General features: G+C 46.2%; 1 protein-coding gene across 2 annotated transcripts; it reads left to right on the top strand.

Moving 5' to 3' along the window:
• Positions 1-1,590: 1,590 nt before the first annotated feature.
• BOD1 (biorientation of chromosomes in cell division 1) lies at positions 1,591-10,766 on the top strand. 2 transcript variants are annotated; one of them, XM_063811670.1, is made up of 4 exons: positions 1,591-2,109; positions 5,053-5,177; positions 8,867-9,063; positions 10,009-10,766. In XM_063811670.1, exons 1-3 carry the CDS (start codon positions 1,873-1,875, stop codon positions 9,060-9,062), a joined length of 558 nt encoding a protein of 185 aa, XP_063667740.1. In that variant the 5' UTR covers positions 1,591-1,872; the 3' UTR covers position 9,063; positions 10,009-10,766. The 2 variants fall into 2 exon arrangements, with proteins under 2 accessions (XP_063667740.1, XP_016809705.2); XM_016954216.3 differs by lacking the exon at positions 8,867-9,063 and having other exon boundaries at positions 1,623-2,109.
• Positions 10,767-22,826: the final 12,060 nt, after the last annotated feature.

The following is a 22,826-nucleotide window of genomic DNA, read 5'->3' as shown; positions in this document are numbered from 1 at the left end:
AGTAGGAACAGACATTAGGTAATCTCAGGGATGGTGAGCTATTAAGAGAGAATGTTTGTCATTAACTGACCCATTGTGAATGATTGAGCTGGTGTTAGAGGATGAGTATAATCCCACACCTGAATGTTTCTTTTGAGGGTTAATTTAAACTCTCTTGGCCAGGTGTGGTGGCTCACACCTGTAATCCCAGCACTTTGGGAGGCTGAGGCGGGTAGATCACTTGAGGTCAGGAATTCAAGACCAGCCTGGCCAACATGGTGAAACCCCCATCTCTACTAAAAATACTAAAATTAGCCAGGTATGGTGGCATGCGCCTGTAATCCCAGCTACTCGGGAGGCTGAGGCAGGAGAATTGCTTGAACCCAGGAGGCGGAGGCTGCAGTGAGCCAAGATTGCACCACTGCACTCCAGCCTGGGTGATAGAGTGAGACTCTGTCTCAAAAAAAAAAAAGAAAAAAAAATTAAACTGTCTTGAGTACTAAATATTGGTGTGGAGAACATCCTGGATCTTTGCCAATTCTGCATCTTCGCAGGAGCCAAGGATATTGGAGAATTTGCTATTTACATCCCCTCTACTGCTTGTGTAAGAAGAGGAAATAACAATAGCAGACATAATTGCTGAGGTTGGGAGGGGGAGCTGAGCTAACAATAGGCAAAAGATGAAGGGAAGAGAGGATAATGGTGGCAGCTATAGGATTCCAATGGTGAATTGTGGCTACTTAAAAAAAACAGGATATAAAGCCTTACCTATTGTGGGATACCAACTAGCTCTCAGGATACCTCAGGCTAAAATGCAAGATTTAGATCCTCAAAACCTGGGTTCAAATCCTACTTTTCTACCTCTAGGTATGTGATTAGGTTAACAAACTTTCTTCTGCCTCCATTTCTACGTCTGTAAATAGCAATAATAGTAGTATGTATCTGCTTTTTAAAATTATTGTGAAGAAGTGCGTGGAAAGTGCATAGCATCACGCCTGACACTTTTCAATTATTCAATATTGGCTTATGATTGACAATATTTAATATTTGGGAGGAAATCCACACACATATAAGACAGACTTAAGGAAAACTTTTATTTTCTTCTTCACACTTTTCCGTTATTTTCCAATTTTCTAAAATGAGTATGCATTGCTATTAAAACCAAAAGGAGGGAAACTCACAAATTTCTGAACAATAGAATTTTGACTGTTCCACTGTTTCCGGAATTTCCCGGAACATGTTGTTCAAGAAGGACGTGGGAGTGCATGCTAAAGCGCAGATTGCTAGGTGTCGACCCGTAAATACTGGATAAAAATCTTTAAGAAATAATTCTGGTAATCTATACTTTTAATCAGCTCCACAGATGACTGTTATAATCAGGCCCTGCTGGGACGTGTTGATTGAATGGGAAGTCAGCAGAGAGTGGGCGGGGAAGGCCTGGCGGGTTGCAGCGATCACGAGGCCTGCGCCTACAGTTCCCATATTGCCCCGCGAAATCGCGACGAGCAAGCACGAACCCTGCCGGGAGTTGTAGTTTCTCTCGGCTAGGCCGCTGCCTATAAAGAACGCCGGAGATGGCCACAGAAAACTTCCCGCCCCACAATGCAAAGGTCAACGTTGACGCCATCTGGGGTGCGCCTGGAATCGAGCAGGCCGTTTCTGCCGCGTCCACCACAACCTCTGCTGTATCAGAGGGGGCCTTCGCCGCCGCCGCCCCCACCACCGCCCCCGCCGCCATCGCCACCGCCGCCGCCACCACCACCGTCACCTCCGCCGCTGCCGCCTTGGGGCCCTCCTCCTTCACCGCCCCCTTCACCACCTCTACACGTTCTAGGCCTTCTGTCCTGGAGAAGAAGCTATAGTCGTTCTCCCTTGTGGGCCCGGGGCGCAGCCATGGCGGACGGCGGCGGCGGCGGGGGAACTGGCGCGGTGGGCGGCGGCGGAACTAGCCAGGCCTCTGCCGGGGCAGCGACTGGCGCTACTGGGGCCAGCGGGGGCGGTGGCCCCATCAACCCGGCCTCGCTGCCTCCCGGCGACCCGCAGCTCATCGCTCTCATCGTGGAGCAGCTCAAGAGCCGGGGCCTTTTTGACAGCTTCCGCCGGGACTGCCTGGCCGACGTGGACACCAAGGTAGCTGCGGCCGCCTGGGCGTTGGGGAGCGGGGCTGCACGTGAGGCCGCCGGGTGGCAGCTTTGATTTTCGAAAGCCGAGAGCGAAACAAAAGATAGCTTAGAAATCTCAGCAGTGAGGTCTTACACCGCTTGGGGCAGTACGGAGAGCTTTCTGAGCGATGCACACGTGGGTTCCTGTCTGATACATTTACTACTAGTTGTGGTTTTACCCAGTCCCTTCTCCGAACTTGGGGTTTCAATGTGGGTTTTAGAGCCTAGACCGTATCATTCCCAAGATGGAACTCCTCTGAGGCCCTTAATAACAAACTTCGAAACCAAGTAGATAAGCAAGCGTGCTTTAGAATTTCCACCTGTTCCGTACTCACCACTGAGAAGCTGGCATTAAACACAATGATTTGAACACACAGTCATCACCATTTTATAGCTGTTTATTCCTTTTCTCTAGCTCATTGTTTTGCAGACTAGTAGGGCGTTGAATTAAGATAAATTGTAGAAACAGCACCCTTATTTTGCACTTTATCATTGATTAAAGGAGATTTGGTGCCTAGTTTAGATCCTAATGCCATTGGTCAGTCCCACCAGTAAAACGCTATTTCACTTTACCTACTCGTCAGGGTGGTTTGGATTCAATGAAATAATGGGTGTTAAGTATCAGACATACAGTAGTTGCTGGAATGTTCATTTTCTTCCTTTTCAAAACTTGTCTAACCACGACTGTGGTTGTAGGTTAGGAGACCCTGTCACTGGACTCCTGCAGGGTAGTGATTTCTCCTACCACAGCCTGTCATGGAAACGTTTTGCTTACCTCACAGCAAGATTGTGAGCTTAGAATTAGACCTTAAGATAGGGAAAAACGTAGTCTGTTTATTCGTTGAACGTTTATTGGCCTCTAGTTGCCAAGCTGTGTGATTACAGGAATAAGTCACTACCCCATCCTCAAAACTTATAGTCTAGGTTAGAAAACTGACATGTAAATAAACCAGGTGGTAAATACGGATGTAGAGAGAGAAAGTGGTATACACTGTTCCTTCTCCAAGATGAAAAGCCCAACTAGAAGTCTGTCCTTGAAACAAAGTAATTTAATACATATGCATCCCAGATCTGTATTGACAGAGCTTTCACCTTTCCTAGGACAAGTTCTCCATTCATATTTCTTATATGCCGTTAGGTTTTGTGTGTGATTTTAAAACAAAAGCGACTACAGTAGCCCGCCCCATCCAAGGTTTTGCTTTCTGCGGTTTCATTTACCCAATTGTTGCGGTATGGAAGTACTTGTGTTCAGGTAACCCTTATTTTACTTCATAATGGCCCTCAAAGACATTCATGCGTAGTGTATATAGGGTTCAGTACTACCTGAGGTTTCAGGCACCCACTGGGCATCTTGGAACGTATCCCCTGAGGGGGAGGGGACTACCGTCTTGAGCGGCTGGTGAGGGAGAGTAGTTGGAACCTTCCCATGTACAGCTCCTTAGCTGTTCCTTCTGAGAATTCCAGGTTGTTTTAGTTCTTGAAGATAGTGTTTTTTTCAGGCATATCTTATCTGAGACCTTTGTTGCTTCAGCCCAGTGGTTCTCAAAGCGTGGTGCTTGGATTAACATCAGCATCACCTGAGAACTTGTTAGAAATGCACGTTTTGGGCCCCACCCCAGACTGCTGAAGTATTTAGGGGAAATTGAACAGATGTCTGTAATTTACTTTGCACTGTAATTTACTTTGAACTGATAAGTGAACAGGTGGAGGGGTTGGTAGTACAGTAAAACGTTATGAGTGGGCTCATGAGTTCCTTTGACTTCTTGAACTGAGATGATTCTGTATCGCCTGGGTTTGTTACATGTTTTGGTGCTGATGTTCACTGTCCTTTGTCCTTTTTCAGTAAACAGTTCATATCATCTCAAACCAGGTGAGTTATTTTGAGTAGACGGTATGGTATCAGGATTTATGCTTACAAGGGACAAAAATAATCCTAACTGCTTTATGCAAAGGGGAGAATCTATTGTCTCATGGAATCCAGGGAAGGATTGAAGGAACAAACTCTCCCAGAGGGTGGTAGGCATGCGTTTGGAACCAGATGTTCCCCATTCGTTCTGTCTTTCATCTCTGTTGATATCTGTTTTACTGTTGGTTCAGAGTGGAGTCATCCATTTGAATACTAGTATCTCTTGATTACATTTTACAGCTTCTTCCTCTAGAGAGAGGCTGTCAGCTCCAATCTGGGAAATCCCAGGGAATGTCTGCATTGTCTTAGCGTGGCTCAGGCACCCACTCCTGTGGCACCCTCTGCCCTACCCTTGTGAAGAGAGGAAGACAGTTACTAGAAAGAAGGCGTTACTAGGCAGATAGCACATGGTATCTGTGAATTTTACTTCTCTGCCCCCATTTCCTTGCCTTTCTCTTTTCCAGGTTTAGTGGAGTCTTTGAGTTTACTCTCTCAACCTTTTGGAAGAGGCCAGTCATGGAATTGAGGCCTGCTGGTTCCTTTGTCAACTTCATTTCCCTGACTGTTAGCAAACTTTGCTGCAGTAATGCTGCATAGCAAACTGAATCTCAGCAGCTTATAACCAGCACTTGTTCACATGTTCATGGGGCGGCAGGTCTACCAAAGTTCAGCTGAGCTAGGAAGGCTTCAGCTGGTGGCTTGGCTGCAGGCTGCCCAGGTGTGGGTCCAGGCTGTGGGTTGATGTCAGGCCTGCTGCATGTAGAGTTACTTAAAAGCAAATGGAATAATATAAGTAAAGCGCCTGGCATTGTGCCCACCCACCATCAAGTGGGCACTTGTGTTAACCATTAATTCCTGACTGCCACATTGCATGGTGTCTTCATGCACAGTGGAAGTGTATTTAGACTTAATAACGTTTCTGTGAAAAGCAGTGTTCTGAGAGACTAAGTTCAAAACTTTGGTGCATATAACTTCTGACCTTGCCTCCTCTTTTTAACATTTTAGCCAGCTTACCAAAACCTGAGGCAGAAAGTGGATAATTTTGTGTCAACACATCTGGACAAGCAGGAATGGAATCCTACGATGAACAAAAACCAATTGCGAAATGGTCTGAGGCAGAGTGTGGTTCAGTAAGTAAGCAGAATTTAAAGCTTTTGAAAAGGCAGTCATCACAAGTGTGATGCACAAGAAGGTTGAGGTCTCTGTTTAGTCAAGGTTGATGGGACTTTATATCAAGTATCACTTAGGAGTTGCAGCAGTCTGCTCCTTTATTATAATTAAGGTTAAAGGAAGCAAAGTACTCAGTTGAAATTCCAGTTTCTGCAGCCTGTGAAGGCCTCCTGTGTGCATCTCTACTGGGTGCATCAAAAGACATTCCAAATCGTGAGACATTTTCCCTGCTCTTTGAAGTTTCAGTGTCGTCCAAACATATATGTGAGTTTTATACCAAGATATCAGGGTTTGGATCTTGGGCAAGAGGAGTTGGATCTTTATTCTCACAGGTGAATGTGAACTAAATAAATTCCTTGAGTCCACCAGGACTGCCACCTCTAAAGTGTAATGGTGACAGCTTTCAGGAAGGCATAGTCTTAATAAAGTATCGTACTTCACAGTAACAAACTGAACCTTAGTTAATAAAGGTGCTATTGATAGCTTATCTGAGTGACGCACAAAAGTGGAGGTGGAGGAGGGTACAGAAATGGGAGAACACATTAGTGATTGCCTGGGGTTACGGATGGGAGGAGGGGGTGAGTGTGACTTGAAAGTGGTAGCACAAGGGGGAGCTTGCAATGGTGCAGTTAAGTGTCACTGAATTGTGCTGTGCTCACGTGCAACAGCTCGTATGGTAAAGTCGCACGGAGCTACACACACAAATAAGTGCAAGTGTAACTGAAGTCTAAATAAGGTCTGGATTGGACCAGTGTCATTTTCCTGGTTTTGATATTGCAGTAGTTATGCAAGGTGCTGACATTAGAGCTGGCTGGGTGAAGGGTGCGTGTGGAACTCCCTGGACTCTTCTTCACAACTTCCTGTGAATATGCAGCGATTTTAAGATTTTTAAAGTTTTTAAAAGTGTTTTACTAACAAGCTAGTACTTCCAATATGGCTGAATGCTGGGAAGAAGCCTGATAGCAGAAGATGCCCAGTGCCTTGTCATTCTGGAGTCAGTACCGAGTGCCTTTCCCTTTCTCCAGAGAACAGACTGGTGGCACCGGGCTCTTTCAGAAAGAAGGGGACAGTAGCTGCCCCTTACTGAGCAACTCTTTATTACATGTCTGGCACTGGTCTGTACATATATCACTCATCCTCATGAAAAGCCTGTTTCACAGCTAAAGTCACTTGTGTTTACCCTATCTTGAGTAAATCAAAACACTGAACATTTTGAAATATTTGGAAAGTTGCCATGATTGTATGAAGGCTGTTAACATTGCTTTGATTTCTGTAATGAGCATGGATGTCATTCTAGAGGTATGCATGTGGCGCTTCCTCTTGCATTTCTTTAGTAGGAATTGTAATACCGAAAAGTGCACAGAAGTTCAGTGAAACAGATAATTAGAACATCCCTTGATCACCCAGATCGAGAAATGGACTCACACCCCCGAAACAGCCTAGCTCCGGATGTACTTTCCTCCTTTCGGAAGTTTGCCATATTCCTGACTTTTATGCTAATCATTTCCTCTCTTCATAGTTTTTACCACCTCTGTGAAGTTGTTGTTGTTGTTTTTTTTTCCTGCTTTTTGATTTGACTTAGAATGTGTTTAACATGAAAACATGAACTTGGCTTTAATACTGGGACATTTCTCCACAATTCTTGCTAGCATTTTGAATTTGAGGCAAAATCTACTGGAGTTTTGAAACGCAGACTTTCTGCTTGCCCCCAGGTGCTCTCCCCAGATGGACACTGCAGGCCTTCAGAGCATTGGCTCACTGGCCTGGCTGTTCTGGCCCAGATGCCGTAACCCAGTGCCACAGCCTAGAGGGTTTAACAGGAAATTAGCCTGTGCTATTGCACTGAATTATGACGAATAACTCTTGTAACTGTACAATATTTGTTTATTCCATCTTGTACATTGGGCTCCTGACAAGATTTTATGTTTTCCTCAAAAGTTTAAGAATCTCCAGGAAAGTGAGCTGCACTCCCTTGGTACTTTGTTTCCCCTGATCAGGGGTTTTGGTCAGTTGGGGATGCTTTAACAAGGCGCCATAGACTAGGTGGCTTGTAAACAATGGAAATTTACTTCTCACCATTCTGGAGGCTAGAAGTCCAAGACCAAGATGCCAGCATGGTCAGGTTCAGGGGAAGGCCTTCTTGCAGGCAGCAGACTGCCAACTGCTTGTTCTTCTCATGTGGTGGAAAGAGAGCTCGCTAACTTCCTGGGGTCCCTTTTGTAAGGGCATAAATTGCATACACGGAGGCTCTGCCCTCATGACCCGATCGCCTCCCAAAGGCCCTACCTCCAAAGGCCATCACATTAAGGATTAGATTTCAACCTAGGAAGTCTGGGGGACACAGGCATTTAGTTGATAATATCAAGCTTTTACATCTGGTAAAGGACCCTGTGAATCCGACTCAGGAAGTGGTTTGGTAAAGTTGGAAAGGTATTGGCTTGTGACTGAGGAGAGGTGGCTTTGCTTTGTTAGCATCCCATAGCCGGATGCTAACTTTGCTGTATTTAACGATGCTCATCACTAAGGGCCGATACTGTCTAATGCCTGGTCTACCTGAAAATGTGCCCTTCAGTGCTCTAGTGGTGGTGTATTTACATCTAGGCTTCCTGTCGATAAGCTGTTAGTTACCATTGAATCCAGGGAGCACTTTACACACTAATCATCTTTCCCAGTTCACAGCCCGTTTCTTATCTTCTTTGTCATGATGTACATTTACTCATGTCTTTCCTTTGCTGTACCCTGACAGACCATTTGCCCACTTGCTGCCCAGCCTATTTTTACCCGAAGGCTTAAATGGCCTCTGAAGTCTCAAGTCTACGGGAAAATAAGTAAAACCTGCCCACATGCTTGTGATGGTATTGGAATGTTTCAGTCCTTTGAGAAGAACACTTCACTTTGAACCTTACGGGCTATTTTCCAGACTGTCCAAATATGATTTGTTTCCTCTCACCATCATTTCCAGTACCCTGTCCCAAGTGTTTGAATATAGACATTGATATGCCCTGATTTTTGCTCTACTTCAGAAAGGATTGGGGATGTAATTTAGCCCTCTAGGAGCTTGGAACTAATTTGTCTATTTCTTGTTTGCTTCCAAGTTGCTTATTATGTGTTGTGGCAGCTACAGCTGAAGGCCATGGTGAATTGCTGGTGATGTAAATACTCCCAGCCCTGACTGATCGGCCTTGTTTAAATTTTAAGGATTAGTAAACAGGTTGCTGCTGGAGCTACTTCTGCTTAGGCTATTAGGAGAATAAATGTTGAAGGAAATGGAGTCCAATTCGGGGCTTACTGGCTTTGACAGTACGAGGAAGCTTTTCAGTGCCACACGTGTCAAACTCTTTCTCACCATGCTGTCATTTGTTTGTTGTTTTGGAGCAACTCACTTAGTTTTGTTTTTGATTCTTTTGTACAAGGTTGGGTGATTGTGGGTGAGATTGTGCAGTAGGAATAACAGCTGCTGGTTGAGAATTACCCCTCAAAAGTGAAAATAGCGTGAGCTGTATGTGGTAAGTGGATTGACCTCTAAACTCCCTAGAAGGGCTGTAGCTTTGAAGGTGGACATTTATTGGGCTCGCACGTGACACTTATTGGGGCTAAAGATGAATCCCGAAGGAACTAAATAACAGAATGATCTGTTTGTCTCCACAAGGTCAGGGATGTTGGAAGCTGGAGTAGACAGGATTATTTCTCAGGTGGTGGATCCAAAACTTAACCACATCTTCAGGCCACAAATAGAACGAGCAATTCATGAGTTCCTGGCGGCCCAGAAAAAAGCAGCTGTGCCAGCACCCCCTCCAGAGCCCGAAGGCCAGGACCCTCCAGCTCCATCTCAGGACACTTCCTAAGGTCCAGTATCCTATCTTCTGTCCAGGAGTATGCATCTCTGGCTTGTAGATATGTAAAATGGATAGGAATGGGGTAGGCCGTAATTGAGGATCATTCAGGAAGTATTTACTGCAGATGGACTTCACCTACTGTTATAAGTCACTTTTTACTGAGAACTAATTAGTAGCATTTTCCTGTGTCAGTGACTGATTTTCTGTTCCACCAGCGCTAAACATGTAAGCTATGGATAGATGCTTCATTAGAAATCAGCTGGGATGATTGGTGTGCATAAAGGGGATTCAAATGAAAGTCTTATTTTGCTGAAATGTTTAAATGAGTGTCTCCTGGACATGAGTTAACTTGGGCTTGCAATTTTATTTAAAATCAAGCAGTGCCTTCTGAAGTGATATCCTAAATGGGATTCAGAGTCTGCTTTGAGTGCGACTCGATTTCCTTGAATTTAGAAGGAGTTTGTTTACCACTATCAATTACCATGGGATTCTTCTGTTAGGAACACTCCCCCTTTTTAAATTAAATTTGGAATTAAATGTAATTTTAAACAGCTGTAGATGTACAAAAGAATGCTTTTTGCAGGTTTTGGGAGACATTAGTAGGAGCAGCGATGAAGTTAGCAGTGGACTTTTCGCCATTGTTGGTGACTGTTGGGATATGTTTTATCCCTTCATTCTGATTTGGTGTTCTTTTTAAGATTCTCTGAGATGCCTGTTATAATCAGTAAGTGAGGTGAATTGACTAGGGCGTTTTGAGCGTCAGTGATGAGCAACGCAAGAGCATCAGGACTGTCTTTTTGTTCCTCTATTGAGAGAAGCCCTTGAGTCCAATATGGAGTGTAAAACATTCATTTTAAGTCTTTCTTTTTAATTGTAAATTCCTTTAGGAACATAAAAGTGAATATAGTCTCTTATCAATAAATAACATTTTGATATGATTGTCTTTCCTTTTTAGAATATGCCAGACACCTTTTGAAAGCTAATTTTTGGTGAAGAAATGGATTCGGTTACATAAGAGTGCAACTTCAGACTGAAGATAGGCCAAGGTCGTCACTGATCTCAAGATTTCAACCTTGACCATGGGCAGTGACCAGATTGAAAGGGGAGCAAGTTCGGCAGTGGGAGAGTTGACCGTGTCACCCCCTGCATTGTGCTGCCGTTTGGCCAGCCTGTCCAAGGGCATGACACCAAGTAGACACTACAGAGAGAGAAACACTACAGCAACCCAGGGTTGTCCTGAAACAGACTTTTATACTTGAACATGGAGACTGCACATGGACTTTAGGGTTTGTGCTGTGGGATAAACGGAAGCTACAGTGAGAACATAGCCAGTCCCAAAGACAATTTCAAAGAAAAATGACAGTAAAGGTTAGCTGGGAGTAGTCTTTGACAGTGCTTATTTGATACTGTCTGAGTTTGCAAACCAGATTGTACAAGTCATTAGCGTCAGATAACTTTAAAGTTGTGACCTTCTTGTACATGAATCTTCTAGCCAGTTTCCTTTCCTTTGTAACGAAACATGAAATCCTAGAATGTGTGAGAAGTTCAAACATTAGGCATAAGGAAACTCGTTTGCAGGCTCTCTGCTTCCTGTCCTGGAGGGGCCAGTGAGTCTTAGGTATGTTTATTTTATTCTCACATTTGTGTTTTTTTAGAAAAGTGAATGGTCAATAAATGGCTTATCTTTCATAATAAAATTATTTGATACTTTTACTCCGAAGCTTCAGCTGAAGCTTAGACCTCAGGTCTGTGAAGGGCAACCTTTGTCTTCTGCCTCTGTGCACCACACATGATCTACTGGCAGTGAAGATTGGTACATATAACTTGGAACTATGAAACTAGTAGGTGTAGCTAGTAGCGGGCTGTTTCTCTCCTCCCTGAGCCATTACTGACACTGGTCTTTAGTTGAGGTAGTCTGTGGTATGTGTCAGTGTTTGTCAGCCTTGTGTGTACAGAAGTAGCACCTGGGGATTAGGGAAAATGCATATTCTGATTTAAGAAGTTCTGGGGTGGGACCTAAGAGTGAGTGTTTCTGACAAGCTGCCAGGTGATGCTGATGCTGCCAGGCCTCTGAACATACTGTGTATAATAAGCCTTGGATAATATATCCAAGATTATGTCAAACTAAGTCTGTGGTTCTTGGTTGAGTCTACTACTGCATATTGCTGCTAATCTGATCAAAATTTTAACCAATGCAGTTGGTTCCCTGTTAAGACAAAGGCTCCACTTCCACCTTTACCATGAATACCCCTGTATGAGGACTGCAGTGCCATATTCAGCAAGATGCTTGGTAGCATGTGCCCTAATTTTAAAGCAAACTGGCCACACGTTAAAGGCAGGTGCCAGTTATATCTGACGTGTGGTCTGTTCCCGCCTGGTAGGTGCAGTTCCATTTCAAGCTGCCTTACAGTTGCAGGAGTCAACAAAGTTCTTAACCCCAGAAAATGGACCCTCCAGTCCTCTCTACTACTAGGCAGACAGGGAGTGGCCAGAATTACCAGTCCTGTGCTTGCAGAAAAGCTGCTCAGACTAACTGGAGTGTCTTCTCTTCAGGACCACATAGCTTTAATGGGAAGTTCCTTCCCTGTGAGGCATCCTTCTGGGAGGGAGATCTCCACACAGCTACTTTGTGTTGACCCTCCCAACATCTTGCCTATCCCGCACTGACCTCAACTAGCAACAAAGAGGGCAAAAGCCCAGAGAAAGCTTCACCCTTTCTGCCCCCAAATGCTCAATTAACTGCATTTTATATATGTTTTTGGCAGACAGTTTTTGGTTCATCTCAGTTCTCTTACTTTGCGGCTGCTTTTACTAGAGATGGCTGGACCAGTTGATGAGAAACACCCGAATTTTCACAGAATGTTAAATGTGCCAAATACCAAAGAGTTTCTATTTTTTTTTTAAATCATTCTGTTATATCCACCAAGAGTCACCTAGATTAGAGATTATTTCATTTGAGAACGTGAGATTATAGAAGTAATTGGGCACATTGTTACTGTTGGGACGGACGGTGGACTTTTTGGCTCTTAGCAACACTGAAAGGGAAGACGTGCCTAGATTGGTTTGGGTAACCATATTCAGACTGGCACAGGAAGGCGAGTCAAGACAATAGCACTAGAAGGCTTAGGGGAAAGAAAGCCAGCCTCTTCCTCCTCAGGAACTGGTCACCAGGTAAGCCTCTTTGCATCCTCAACTGAGTTCTCATGTTTTAATTGGGTTCGTGATATAGAATCTAGAAAAATTGTGTATGTTCTGAGATCCTGAGGAAGACAAGACCACCACAAAATTCCACCTCTTAAACACACCCTTGCTTAATTCAGTCCTAAACAAATTAGCTGTCACTGACCTCAAGCCAGTTAGGCCTCTCTCTCTCTCTAGTTGGGAAAACTGCTGTTTGCAAAAGCCCAGTAAAACACAGTTAATACATGAACAAATATTACCAACACTTGCAAGCCGATTGCGGTCATGAGTGTCTTAAGAGCCCCATCGTGTACGGTGGGGGTCAGCCAAGGCGGGAAGAAGGGTATCATTTTGAAGCCCAGTTCTTTTGTCTGGGACGGCATCTGTGATTGCTGCTGGAGATTCTTGTTTCTGGCATGTTTCCAGTTACCAGCTTAGATATTTGATTGGTATTGCCAACTCGTCTCAACCCAGTCCTGATTGTTTTAACTTCTGGCCTTTAGTGAGGTTTGTGGCTCCTATAGCAAAATTGAAGGAATGGTTTTATCCTGTTTCCATCATTTTGCCTTGGCCTCTATTTACTCATCAGGTGGGTGGAGGGTAAAGGTTTCTGTGCATTCTGTGTCACCCACTAGCACCGTGAACTGAGTAAGTGCTAACAGATCTATTGCAACAGTGGTTCTGAACATATAATCCCCAACCAGCAGTATCAGCATCACGCTGGGACTTGTTAGAAATGTGGCCCCCACCCCAGACTCGGAGATGTGGAGGGCCCCAGCAAGCCCTCCAGGTGATTCTGGTGCACGCTAAAAAGCACGTTTGCTCAGGAAACATTTTAATTCATAGTTGTGTGTGTGTCTAACAGCTCCTGAAGGGCAAGACTAGTATGTCATTTTAAAAAATTCCATAGTCCCTTGGAAGTGCCCAGAACAAGAGGAGAATCAAATATGGGTGAGTACTAGAAGTCTATCTTAGCCTTTCTGACTGCCAAATATATGGTGTATTTTCCCCACAAAGATACTCATCCTGCTCCATGGAAGATGATCCCAAAATACCATCTAGTCACTGCATCCAACCCAAGGTTCAGGACATCTCTACAGTGGGGACTAGGCAGCTCCTCTCTTAGACCTAAGAAAACTCAGGTTGTCTGCCCAACATCCCACCTGATAAGCAACAGGAATCATTAGAACAGGGAAGAATGTGAAACCTTGCTGTTCCTGGCCCATAGCAATTCCAAAATCCCAGTAGGCAGCCACTGTGGGGCCACTTCACCTAGGCTGGCAGATGTTGCTTGTTTAGGACTGGGTTCCATTCTTTAGCAGGGGTCTCCCCATTCCATTGTCCTCTGTGGCCACTGGCTTCACCCTCTGCTAGGTTCTTTCATTTCCATTATCCTCCCTTTCCATCCTCCTTTTCGGCCACACCCAAAAGAGACATTCAAGAATTTGTTGGAGGTTGTGCAGCCTTCTTAATCCTCATCCTCTAGGAGATTGGAGACCCAAGGAATATTTTAAGTTTTGAACAGACACTTCTGGAACCTGGGCTTGTGAGTTTGTTTTATTTTTGTCAGAATAAGCTTCAAAAATGTAGTAGGAATTTTACCTGATTGATTGCAATCAGTAACATGGGCCAGAAGCCACACTCAGTTCTTTTTTGTGACTCAGTTCTCAAATCTGCTGTATTTCTTCACTCCCTTACCCTTACGCCTCTCTAGATTTAAGCTTTCAGTCTAGATTTAAACCTGTGGGGCTTCTGTGCAAAAAAAAAAAAAAAAAAAAAACCAGACTATTTTCCCCCTGAGCCATTTTGTCCAGCTGGAAAGTTTGCTTGGGTGCCTCCTCCTTAATCATCACACTGAGGCCTTTGTCATTCCACTGTTCTCTGCATTTGTTTCTTGTTGTTTGGAGCCGAGTCAGTTTACTTATTCAACATTATAGGTCCTATTCAACATTATAGGTCCTCGAATTATCTGAACTGTCCCTTAATTTCTGCTGATAAACTGGAAAACTTGTCTGCGGGCTCATTTCTTTCTTGTAAGATCTTTCCAAACACAGTCAACCATCCATACCATTGGCATTCTGCTTTCCACCTCTTCCCTTACAGCCACTGGCTCACAGGTGCGTGACCTGCCCCGAGTTACTGCTGCCCAGTACATACTCCTTCTATGTTGGTTTATTTGCATTTTTGCAGCTTGCAACTAAAAAATGTCCTGACCGATTGTCTCATAGCATTTGTTTGATTTACCCATTAATGATCCTCCAGTTGGTAGATGTTTTCTTCAGCTGACAGATCGGGTTTGTACTTCCTGCTGTATTTAAAATTAAACTTTTTACATGTGAATAACTGAAGATGCACATGTAGTTTTTAAAAAATAATAGACTGTATAAACATTGATATTTACCCGATTTCCCCAACGGTAATGTTTTGCAAAAAGGTGGTACAATATCACAACCAAGATTGCTTTATTTAAAAACTGATGGCCTCTGCCTTTATTTCTGGCTATTTGCACATGAAGATGTCTTTTGTGAGTTTGCCAGTGCTATTGTTGAGCCTACTTTTGTGTTGAGGTTGGTCAGGAGGTTTTGTTTTGATTTTGTGTGTGTGTGTGTAATGGCATATGTAATATATGGCACAAGTGTGCCAAGCAATGCACTTCGCCATAGGACTACATCAGTGGCCAGGACAGACGTTGGCCCTTCCCCTAATAGTGGATACATCTCACTGGTTTCTGTGAAGCTGAGGGAAATAGTGTTTGAAATGTCAAAATGCCACAGAGCAGTCAGGAAGATCAAGGGAGAAATTCGTTGAATTTGTCAACAAAGGCAAGAGCAGTTTGAGTGGAGAGCTGGGGGCTACTGCAAGGTGACAGTGGGCTGAAGGGTGTGAGAGAGAAGGGGAAAGGGAGGGGTCTCTCTGGCAATTTGATTATTGTGAAAATTGTCAGAGTCAAAATAGAGTCACTTATGTCAAAAACCCATACACGGCCAGGCACAGTGGCTCACGCCTGTAACCCCAGCACTTTAGGAGGCCAAGGCAGGTGGATTGCCTGAGCTCGGGAGTTCAAAACCAGCCTGGGCAACATGGCGAAACCCCATCTCTACTAAAAAAAAAATTAGCCAGGCGTGGTGGCAGGCGCCTGTAATCCCAGCTGCTTGGGAGGCTGAGGCAGGAAAATTGCTTGAACCCGGGAGGCAGAGGTTGCGGTGAGCCGAGATGGCACCACTGTACTCCAGCCTGGGGTGACAGAGTGAGACTGTCTCAAAAAAAAAATAAAAAACATAACATGTATTGCTGGGGAAGGCCATGAAGGGAGAGGTTCTCATGCCGGAATGCCTGATAACAAAAACTATCACAAGACTGCAAAAACCACAGCTTTGCAGAAGGGCCACTGCAGCCTTATTACCACACAAATTCTTCTGCAAGGACAAGAGCCCAGCAACCGCCTCTCCAACCTTGGACTGACGCCACCCTTGTTATTGGTCCGTGTTGTTGTAGCCAAGGATAATTATCTCGATGATGCAATCCTCTCATTTTTTCTTTAAAAACCTTTTTCTTTACCTGCCCGAATATGCACATAGTTTACTATGGCATGCATATTCCCGTTGCAATGTCCTGAATCATGTTATTTTCTTTTCGATAGACTGTTGCTTAGGTTGACACTATCCATTTATTTAAATAGATAAGCTTGTAGTGGAAACACATTGAAAGGGTACAAATGGGTTTAGCAGCGAGAAGTTTCCCATCATTGTCCCTCCAGTCTCTCAGATACCCTCCCCAGAAGCTGTTACCAGTTCCATCCTTGTCTCCAGAGACATCAGTGCCTATAAATTTTTACATATGCCTTTAGCTGGGACACACTTCACCTCTGTCTCTGGTGGAAGTTCCTAGAGAGTTGAGGATAGCAAGTCCAGACTTTGGGTGGCCAGCAGTTGTTAAAGATAGGAAGGGAGGGCACTGGGGAAAACAACAGCAGCCTTGCTGAGCTATGGAGTCCATGATGAGCGATGATAAGAAGAGGAGTTCACCCAACATGAGTGCGTGCCACGTGTCCACCCCAGCCCTGCACTCCAGGGCTCCCTGCAGGAGCTCTAGCTATGCACCACAGAGACAGCGCTGTCGTCCCCACTGACAAGCGCTTGTCAGTGACAAGTATTAAAGCTGAGAGTCCAAGCCAGGGTTCACTTCAAAGCCTATTCCCCACCCCCCCCATTTTTAAAAGAACTATAAGATACACATCACAAAATTTACCTCAACTATTTTTATGTATACAGTTCAGTGGTATTAAGTACGCTCACATTGCTAAGCAACCATTTACCACCATCCATCTCCAGAACTTTTTATCTTCCCAATCTAAAACTCTGTACCCTTTACACAGTAACTTCCCATCCCCTTCTCCCTCCAGCCACTGGCAGCGACCACTGTGCTTCCTGTTGCTATGAATTCGACTACTCGAGGCACCTCATATAACGTGGAATCATACAGTATTTGTCTTTTGTGATTGGCTTGCTGCACTCAGCAAAATGTCCTCGAGGTTCATCCGTGTTGTGGCAAGTGTCAGAATTTCCTTCCCTTTTAAGGCTGAATATATTCCATTGTATGTATGTATCATATTTTGTAAAGCTAGCTTTTAACCACAACTCTGATCTAAGATGCCCAACTGTTAGTAGACAATAACTTTCTGAAAGCTTTTTTCTTTGAAATGATTTCAAACTTACAGAAAAGTTGTAATACAGATAAAAATAACTTTTTCCCGAGCCATTTGAAAGCAGTTGCCGACCCGATGCCCCATCACCCCCAAGTACATACAAGGATGGCCTCAACACAGCCACAACAAAAGCATCAGGAAAGCAACGTGAGCGCGTCGCTACCATCGAATCCTCAGACCTTATTTCCGTTTTGCCAGTTGTCCTAACTACATCCTTTTTAACAAAAGGATCCAGTTCAGAATCACACGTTGTATTTAGTTGTCACGTGTCTTTTGTCTTCTTCAATCTAGAACAATTCCTGGGGAATTTTTTAAGACTATAGGCCAGATCTTTTGTAGAATATCCCTCAAGTTGGGCTTGCCTGAGGATTCCTCATGATCCAATGCAGACTCTGGACCTTTGGCAGGAACATCCCGGATGTGACGCTGTGCTCTTCTCACTGCGTACTGGCAGATGCATGATTTTGTCCTTTGCTGGTGAGGTTAACTTTGATCAGGTGATTGACGTAGATAATGCTTTTGCCCCTGTGTAATTAATTAGTGTTTTGTAGGGAGGAACTTTAAGCCTTTGCAAGTATCTTGTTCCTCATTAAACATTCACACCCATCAGTATTTCTTGGTTGGATAAAGTATTGCTATGATGGTGGCCAAATGGTAATTTCCCATTTCCATCATTCCTTCTACATTTATTAGTTGACATCCTACTGTAAGTAAAAGCTTTCTCTTGTCTGCATGTATGCATGTATATGTGTACATAAGTATGTATGCATGTATTTATTTTGAGACAGAATCTCGTTCTGTCACCCAGGCTGGAGTGCAATGGTGCATTCTCGGCTCATCGCAACCTCTGCCTCCTGGGTTCAAGTGATTCTTGTGCCTCAGCCTTCTGAGTAGCTGGGACCACAGGCGCGTGCCACCACATCTGGCTAATTTTTGTATTTTTTTGGTAGAAACAGGGTTTCACCACGTTGGCCAGGCTGCCCTGAACTCCTGACCTCAGGTGATCCACCCACCTCAGCCTCCCAAAGTGTTGGGATTACAGGCATGAGCCACTGCACCCAGCCTTCTGTGTATTTATTCACCTATTTGTTTCTGTCTGTATGGACCTATGGATTCCTATTTTATCCAGTGGGTTCTAATATCTAGTGTTACCATTTTTCTTTTGATGCCCAAATTGTCCCAGATCTGGCCACTGGACAGCCCCTCCTTCCAGCTGGGGTTTGCATCATTTTACATCTCTCCATCTGTCCTGAGCTCTTGCTTGCTTTCTGGCACGACAAAGTGCTGCAGGCTCATCTTGTACTTTCTCTACCCCAGCCCCAGATCTGCTGTTGCTCCAGGGAGCTTTGGTTCCTTTGACTGGTATTTAAAAATCAGTTCTGGGTGCTGGATGTGCCATTGTTCCCAGGTCCTCTTGAGGTTCATTCTAATTGCCTCCCATCCTTTAATTCTCTTTTTCCCAGCAGTCTCTCATCATCCTCTATACGTTTACATTGGATCAGTCTCCTCTATACAAAGCCAGTCTCTGGTTACCACCACCCCAAGCCACAAAGATGTCCCCTCACCCCGTTTGGGCTCTGACACCCCATGCTGGTCCACTGCTGGCCTCCATCTCCATGGACACTACCTTGCCCAGCCCTACCTGGTGACTCAGAAACCAAGGATAAGCCCTTGATTTGATCACTACTTAAGGTCATACAGTATGAGCTGCAGAATCAGCTAGAATCAGCACCATGTGACAGGTGACAGGAGGCTCAGCTGACTTAAGGCTTGGCCACAGAGGAAACAGTGGGCCACCGCCTGGACAGGGTAGAACAGCAGAAAGAGAGGAGGCTATGCAGCCAGGCTCATCACACTGTCTTCTGGTCCCCCCACCCCGCCACCCCTTCTGCTTTACAGGGCCCCTGTTGTGGCTCATTGTCAGCCACTCGGTGGGACCCTGCCTGTCTCTGATGCCTGCCCAGGGCTTACTCCTCATACACCAACTTAGACCATCTAGAACATACCTACCAAATTTGGTGAAAGTCCATGCAACCATTTTCACAAGCTGTGGAAACTCACAGAAACATATTTGTATTCCATAAGTTATTAATAAGCTAAGATTTTACTGGTTTCCATTCTCAACACAAATCTCTCCATAAACACTTGGGCCAGGGGTGATGAAACACAGGGCACATTATTGGATGAAGCCCCCATAAAGGGAGTATTGTAATACGGCACTCTGCTTTTCCTCATTAAGTCTATGCTGGGAACGTCTTGTGGTTTGCAGTTGTAAAATAGGACTCATTTGACTTGGAGACCCAGGACCACTTCTGTCCTGCCTTGGCCCAGCTTCCTGCCTCCCCACAAGTCCCCGAGGAAGATGTTTGCACAGGAGATGCTGGTAAAGTGGCTCTTTATTATCAGTTGAGACACTGGCCCCAAACTCTGATACACAAGTCCAGGGGGCAGGCTGGACCACACAGGGTGTGTTTGCCCAAGCCAGTTCCAGGATGACGTGGCCTTGAACCAAAGCCAGCCTTAGGAAGGCAGCTCGGCCTGTGAACCCTGCCTAGACCCAAGTCTTGGAACTTACCCCTCTGGTGAGATTCAAGGCCTCTCCCACCTGGGGCAGAAGAGAGCAAGAAAGATGGGCAACAGGAGATGGCCATGGTCCCCGGGCCCAGAATGGAGCCAAGCTGAGGCCTGGAGCATGTCAGGTGGCGGAGGAGGACAAACGGAGATGGAGAAGGCCTTTCCAGAACCAGTAGAGCTTATTCACACCACTTGCCTCCTAAGTGGAAAGAGAGAGAGGAGGATCCTTCCCAGCCCCCCGAGGGAGCAGGGCCAGCTCTCGTGCCCACCCTCGTCTCACAAGATGGTCATCAAGAGGGGCTGCCCAGGAATGTTGAGCCTGTGCATGACACCACCAGCCCTGTGGCCCAGCCAGGGCCCTGGGATGTGGCCAACCCCACCAGGGCTCATTCTCGCAAGCAAGTAGGATCTCCTTAGTGGGATCCATCCCTAGGAGTGTCAAGGGGAGGTGGGAGCTGGCCTTTCACAACCTGTCAAGGAAAGAGGAGGTGCATGGTTCCCAGCGGCTGCTTTGAAGAAGGTTTTTAGTTGTCCTCTGTGGGGACTGACTGTGGACTTGTGGCCCATCTGTGAGGAGGAACACAGCCACATCCTTGAGGGATCAGGTCGCCCCCCTTAATCTCTGCCTTTTTTGTCCTGCAGCTTTGCTTGTTCCCTGGGCTCTGAGGCATGGTGGTGCTCTCATGGCCAGGCTCCTTGGGAATAGAAGAGGGATGGCATGGGATGGGATGGGATGGATGGATGGATGGATGGATGGAGGGAGGGATGGGTGGGTGAGTGGATGGAGGGAGGGAGGGATGGAGGGAGGGAGGGATGGATGGAGGGATGGATGGGATGGATGGAGGGAGGGAGGGATAGATGGAGGGATGGGTGGGATGGATGGAGGGAGGGAGGGATAGATGGAGGGATGGGTGGGATGGATGGAGGGAGGGAGGGATGGATGGAGGGATGAGATGGGATGGGATGGGATGGGATGATGGAGGGAAAGAAGGAGGGAGGGAGAGGAGGGGAAGGGAGGGGAGGGGATATAAGATAGGCTATTGGAATGGAATGGGGAGGAAACAGCAGATAACAGGGACCTCTACAAAACCAGCATCACTTTCTCATCTCTTTCCACCATTTATGAATTGAGATGCTGCTACCAAGCACTGGCATGTACAGGGCACAGAATAAGCCCAGGAGTACCAGGAGTTGTTGCTGACTCCTTTGACCATCGCAACACCCCAGAATGCAGAGCAGCCATCATCACCCATTTCACAGGTGGATAAACTGAAGCCCAGAACTGTGATGTTACCTGGCCAAAGTTGCCTAGCCAGCCGAGGGGTGGCACAGCCAGAGCCGGAGCTTGTTTCCTGCGGGAGGTCACAGGAACCCAGCTCAGGACATGGACTTTATCTTACAGGGAACTAGAGCAGGATCCAAAAGATGTGGGAAAAGGGGAAAGAGAGGTGGAAAATAGTGGGTGTGGACACACCAGGGGCATGGAAGGGAGAAGAAACAGGAGAGCTGGGGGAAAAGGAGGCTGGAGGCAGGCTTACCTGTTGGAGAGGGTGCACCTGGACATTGGTGGAAAGCCAAGGCCCCCCAGCCATTTGGAAGATGTGCAGGAGGGAGGGAGGCAGCGGCTGCCTGAATCGGAGCTCTGGAGTGAAACCCCCCTGCGCTTTTATCCTCAGCAGCCAGGTGACCTTGGGCAAGTTCTTTGGACACTCTGAGCCTTCACTTCCTCGTCTGTAAAATGAGGGAGATGGTAGTAGCTGCTTCACGGGGATGCTGTGGGAATTAGCGAGATGATGTCACTCACATGCACAGCTCAGAGTCACCACCCAACCAACAATGGCAGTTATCATTGATGCGAAGAGTGAGGCTGAGCCCACGGCAGGGGCGAAGGCCCAGCCTTCCGCCCTCACGTGCATTGAGGGGCGCACTCCATGTTGTCATGCCAGCAGAGGAACCAGCAAGGCTCTACCTGTGTGGCAGGCCAGGAGGAAAACACCCTGAGTTTTTCCTAGAGGAAAAGTTTCCACCGGAAGAGAGCCTCTTGGCCTGACAGCCAGGCTCCTTCCCTCACAAGATGGAGGAGCTGGGTGATGTGTCCCAGCTCTGTCACTTCCTACCATACACAAGTCATGGGTCCTCTCTGAACCTCAGTATCCTCATCTGTAAAATGGGCTGCTTTGAGGATTATAGAGAATCTTTAAACAAACAGTATTGGTATGAATTTTAATCAGGGAGGCAAAATAAAGTGGAGATAGCCCAGACTCTGATCTCAGATAGATCAGGGCCGAAAAACCCCAGCTCCCCCAAAAAGCAGCTGAGCAGCCATGGGCAAGTTTCTCAGCCTCTGTTTCCTAATCCTTGTGGAATAAATAACTGAGATGGATGCGAAGCCCTTAGTTCAGTCTGGGATGTAGTAAGGACTTTTAAAAATGGTTGCTGTTGTTATTACTGCCGGTCTGTTTCACTCAGCTGGAGCCAGCCCCTGGCCTGACCTTGCTTCCTATCTCATCATGCTCATGTCCCTAACTTTCCAGCCCAGTGTGGCCTGAAAGCTGTCTTTGTGGGGCAGCCACCCAAGCCCAACCGCAGCGTTTGTCCCCTCAGTGCCACTGCTATAAACAGGACTGGGGCAGTGTAAGTAAACACCCACTCCCTGGTGGCCCTGGAGGCCACCTGCCTTGCAGGAGGTCAGTTGGAGGGGGGCAGCTGGTTTGATGGAAACAACAAGAGAACCAGGGAAAGGGCAGACCACCAAAGACCCTCTGCGAGCAGAGCCACAGTGGGGGTGCTGAAGCCAGAGGGCATGTAGCCTGCACCCCTGCTTCTGCCTCCCCCACCCCTGCTGAGCCTGGCCGGCGCCCTACCCTGGGTTCTTTGCTCTTCTTCCAATTCGGCAGTGACCTCCCCAGAGTGAGCACCTGCCTCTCTGTGCTCTCGGAGTGCCTGTCCCCCAGGTGAGGTCACAACGCAGCATTGGCAACGGGATGAGCAGGCACCTCACATGCATTTTCGCCTTTAATATGCCATCCCATGTGATCACAGATCACAGACAAAGAAACGGAATCTCCGGGAGATAAATGGTTAGCCCCAAATCTCAGAGCTGGTAAGACACAGGGCTGGGATTGGAATCCAACTCTGGCTCCAAACCTCAGCTCTCATCGCTGCTTCTCACTGGAAAATCACTTCTGCCAGCCCCGGAGCCAACCCTCGGAGCTTCCCAGACTCTAGTTTACCCCTCTTTGGCCAATACCCCCAGTGAAATAGAGCGTGTTTATAGAATGACTTTACGAATGGATAGAGAAACAAGAATTTGA

Source organism: Pan troglodytes, chromosome 4, assembly GCF_028858775.2.
Source record: "Pan troglodytes isolate AG18354 chromosome 4, NHGRI_mPanTro3-v2.0_pri, whole genome shotgun sequence".
Taxonomy (NCBI): Eukaryota; Metazoa; Chordata; class Mammalia; order Primates; family Hominidae; genus Pan; species Pan troglodytes.
Note: the sequence above shows the minus strand (reverse complement) of the source record. Positions and strands in the feature narration are given on the sequence as shown.